General features: G+C 33.6%; 1 protein-coding gene across 1 annotated transcript; it reads left to right on the forward strand.

Moving 5' to 3' along the window:
* Positions 1–1,664: 1,664 nt before the first annotated feature.
* Positions 1,665–2,843, forward strand: LOC126694858 (uncharacterized). The gene is made up of 2 exons (XM_050391377.1): positions 1,665–1,930; positions 2,020–2,843. Exons 1-2 carry the CDS (start codon positions 1,922–1,924, stop codon positions 2,632–2,634), a joined length of 624 nt encoding a protein of 207 aa, XP_050247334.1. The 5' UTR covers positions 1,665–1,921; the 3' UTR covers positions 2,635–2,843.
* Positions 2,844–4,812: the final 1,969 nt, after the last annotated feature.

Raw genomic sequence — 4,812 nt, forward strand, 5'->3', positions numbered from 1 at the left:
GGGGGGGGGGGGGGAAGTTGCTTGATCCATCTAACATAAATTCTTGCATTTCCAGCCACTTGTTTTGCTTCCAACTTCTCTGCAATGAATAAAAAATATTTCAATATGTTGTTTGACAAAAAAAGAGGTAAACCCAAAAACTTAGGTTATTTTTGGTAATAGTTTTTGTTTTCTATTTTCAAAAACTTGTTTTTGGGAATATAAAGAAAAAAAAAAACTTTCTTGTATTTTTGAAATCAAAAACATGTTTGGTCAGTTAAAATTAAAAAAAATAGTTTTTTGAAGAAAAAATAAAAAATACTAAAATATGTTGTTATTAGGATTTGAATTCTAATGCTAACTAATTAAATGAGACGGATTTATTAAATTAAATGCATGTTTTCATTGATTTTTAAAATTAGAAACTAAAAGAAGCATTTTGCATGTTTTTAGTTTCTTTCACAAATTGAGTTTTAAGAACAGTTTTTGTTTTCTATCCATTTTGAGTTGTTAAACAAGTTTTTTAGTCTCAAAAATAAAAAATTGATTTTGGAAACAGAAAATAAGGGAAAAAAACAGTTACCAAACATCTCCTTAGACCCCTCTTGATCCCTCACTTTTGGAACTTGTAGAACTCATTCCTATTTATCAACAGCACACAATTCCAATTTTTTGTTACTCATTCGGTCATTCCTACAACTAGGAAGCGTAAGCGAATATTGGTTTGTGGTTCAACAATTGAAATTGCATAAGCAATAGGAACGAAACACTTGTCCAAGTAGGAGATATGGCATACAAAACCAAAAATTCAAGTATTGTTTATAGAACTTTTATATTACAAATACAATTTATAATCATTTTGCTAATATCATATTATTGGGCAGTATGTTTCAATTATCTCAATTTTAGAGTATTTTATCGTTGAATTAGGAACTTGAGATCCAATGTTGCATCCACCAAAAAGAAACTGATTAATTTTTTGTCTTGATAATAAAGAGTAATTATTATGATGGAAAAAACATTATAAGTTCAAATCATGTTATATATCATACGACATGGTTGAATGTTGGAACTATTTCATCTTTTTTTACACCCAAATGTAGATTTAGTTTTCTGAAAAATCGAAAACAAAAACCCTACCCAAACAAAAATACTATTGGGGCCCACAGTTTTAAAAAATGAAAATGAAAAACATTTTTTGAAAATAGAGGAACAAAAAAGGCTCTTAACATAATTACCTCATATTCTCAACATTTTGAGATTACCGCAATGTATTATTCTCCCCTCTCAAATACTAATAGTGGGTTTTACTAATTAAACCTATGATATAATTCACCATTTAAATGAAAGGAGAGAGTATCATATTGTTGAGTATTTCAACAGCAACTAATAATTTTAGGACTACAACCTATTTGACACTTTACCACAATTATTTTATATGATAGGTTGTAATTGGCTGCTTGACACTTTTACATGAATCCATTTTTTTTTTTTCTCTACTATTTGTAAAAGGTCACGTTGAAAAATTGTAGCAAAATGTATGGAATCTAAATAATTTATATTAAGTTTTGGGCCTAGTCGCATGTGAATTGGGAGAGCAGGTATTTGCATGTTGTCATTTCTTGGTCATCATTATCTACACCACCAAATCCACTATCACTATGGACCATTAATTGGAGCTCACATTCTTTTCCAGAGTATTGTCTTATGAATCATGATTAGAGGCTAGTAATTATTTTATCATCTATTCCACCATAAGGATACTAGCGAGAGAGAGAGAAAGAATGGTTTGGAAGAAGGGATACTTAGATGTAATCTTGGTCCCAAGTGGATTATTGATCATGTTTGGTTACCATCTTTTCCTTCTCTATAGATGCTTAAGATTTCCTGAGACCACAGCCATTGGCTATGATAACCACTACAGAAAGCTTGGGTTGAGAAAATGTTGCAGGTACCTCTCTTCACTAGAAAATAGCATTCCTCAACTCAACATGATTTACCTTTTTCCACCTCAATAACTTTAGCGGGTACTTGCCGCAGGTTGAAGCTAAGGAAAGAGGTCCATGTCTAAGTGTGATCTCCAGCACCATATCAGCTGCAACTTTCTTTGCTTCAACCTCCCTGGTTTTAAGCTCTCTTATTGGGGCCTGGGTTGAAAGCAGTTCAAATGATTTCTTCAAGAGTATTTTCGTATATGGTGACACAGATCCATACATCATTTCTGTCAAATATGTTAGCCTTCTGTTTTGCTTCTTAGTATCTTATGCTTCTTTTCTCCAATGTATAAGCAGCTTCGTCCATGCAAATTTCCTTATCAGTATGCCAAATAGTGATGTCCCAGTGGAGTATGTGCAGATGGCACTGATACGGGGAAGTGCTTTCTGGTCAGTTGGGTTACGGGCAATTTACTTTGCAGCCACATTACTGCTGTGGATATTTGGTCCAATACCGATGTTTGTTTCTTCAGTGGCTATGGTGGTGATTTTGCACATTCTTGATACAAACTCAACTCCATTGCATCACTTTCAACCGGCCAAGAGTCATAACTTGTTGAGGAAGATAGGTCAGGATATAACTGCAATCTCAAGGGTTGTTGAGCACCAAAAAGGATTGCATGTTGATGCGAGCACTACTACTTCAGGTGCTCAAACATGATCTTCACTTTGATTGATAATTGTGATCGAGTTCACTAGAAACAAGCATGTAGAATATTTGCTTTTCAAGGCTTTAAATTGGCTATACAACTTTAAAGCAGCGGGACTTCAAAAGCGTTTGGGGCTTTTATGTAGTGAATCTCCCCATGGTCTGCAAGTAAAAACGTAGCAGCTACTGTATCTGAATGTAATGCTAGTAAATTTCCTCAATTTGACATTCTGTTGACAAGGTATAATTTAACTATCCTCGCTTAATAGCTTTAAAACCATATAACAACAATAGTAAGCATCTCAGATCAGGAATCTAGAAAGTAAAATTACACTAACAATGTATGAAAACCTCATTTATTCCATGACTACATAATGATTAATGTACTATCAGGATATAACATATAAATATATAAAGCATGTTGTGTGCTGTCATGGAGTTTACGCCATTGAGAAAGTGGCTTGGAACACACAATCCATCTTCTTCGGAGTTCCTCCTAACAGGAGAAACTTGATTTGGAATTGCAAATAAAAATAATGCATATTTATTATGAATCAAAATACCAAAAGCAAAAATTTAAGAAGGGTGTTGGGTTCTTGGCTTCATCCGATGTTTCATTCCCCTTTAGTAAACGATTATTACTCAAAAACAAGATCTAGTGAACTCTAGGTTGCCAATATGATGAATCAGAAAAAGACATGCATAGATTAATTTGTTAGCTGTCTACATTTTTTAGTACTTTAAAATGAAATTTAGAGTTAATTGCACTTTTTCTGTGCAATTACAATGTCCTCAACGATGCATAATAAACACTTTTACCAGATGCTGCTAGGTTTTCAGTTAAATTTAACAGCAATGTCAATTTTTTTTTGAAAAACATATCTATCAGAAATCTGTATTTTTTGTTCAATTTGACAGAAATCTGACAGTAAAGAACAAAGTGCTTAATATCAACAGCTAAAGGGAGCACAGTTCAATTTTGAAGTTTAGGTAAACACTGCAACTGCACTATAGTTAGGGAGGAGTGCAAATTACCCAAAAATTAAAAACCATATACAAATTACAAACATCCTTCCACATTACATCACCTCTAAGGTAAGGTCAAGGGTGAGAATTCAAAAGATTCAGTTTGAAGAGCCCATTTTGCCATGAAATAAAGAACAGAATTCATTTCCCTGTACAAGCAACAAGACTAATTTTAGCATTCTACACTTCTTTAAATCATCCCTCCTTGATCATCGCCAAAACCAAAAAGAGTTCTGGTGTTCTCTCTCTAAGGGATACCAATAATCATCCATTGCAAACCTAGCTGCGTATGGTGTCTTAGTTCAAGTTCCATACAAATGTGCTTATCAAAAAAAAAAAAAAAGTTCCATACAAATGCTGTCTAAAAAGTTCATATCTAGAGCAACATCAATTATTTGTTCTGCAAAATGTGCATATAAACGCACATACACAGCAGTGAATTCATAACACCTACTATTTTCAGAACCACCAACGTAAGCCATAGCATGTATTGAATAAGTACACCTGAATTTCCAACTAACGCCATTTAGTGATAACTATGCTAATTGCAAAACTAGTATCTACTATCTACAACCAGGCTTCATGTATCTTACTCACTAGGCTTTCACAAAGGCAATTACTCTGATTTTATTTTTGCATATATCATGATTATATAGCCAAAGGTCATCTTTGGGAAATATTTCAGAGTAGCGTTTTTTGTTTGGACAGCAGCTTTGGGAAATATTTTGACGATTGGTAATTTACACAAGAGGGAAGATGTGGATTCTAGATTGGTGTTACATGCATGATAGAAATGGAGAATCAGTAGATCATCTTTTACCATATTGTTCTATTGCATTTAAGCTATGGTCTATGGCGTTCGCCTTGTTTGGTATTTATTGGGTAATGCCAAAGACTGTGGTGGAGCTTTTAGCATGCTGCAAGGAAAGTTTGTTCGTCATTGTAATGATGTTATTTGGATGGCTGTCCCTCATTGCTTGATGTGGTGCATTTGGCAGGAGAGAAACAACCGATGCTTTGAGGATTCAGAAATGATAGTAGCTGATCTTAAAATTTTCTTCTTTAGAATGTTGTCTGATTCAGACTGATTGGATGTGCTTCATTGGGGAAGCCATTCTATTTTTTCAAACTATGATTTGATGGATGTTTTTAACTTAGGATGTT

Source organism: Quercus robur, chromosome 8, assembly GCF_932294415.1.
Source record: "Quercus robur chromosome 8, dhQueRobu3.1, whole genome shotgun sequence".
Classification (NCBI taxonomy): domain Eukaryota; kingdom Viridiplantae; phylum Streptophyta; class Magnoliopsida; order Fagales; family Fagaceae; genus Quercus; species Quercus robur.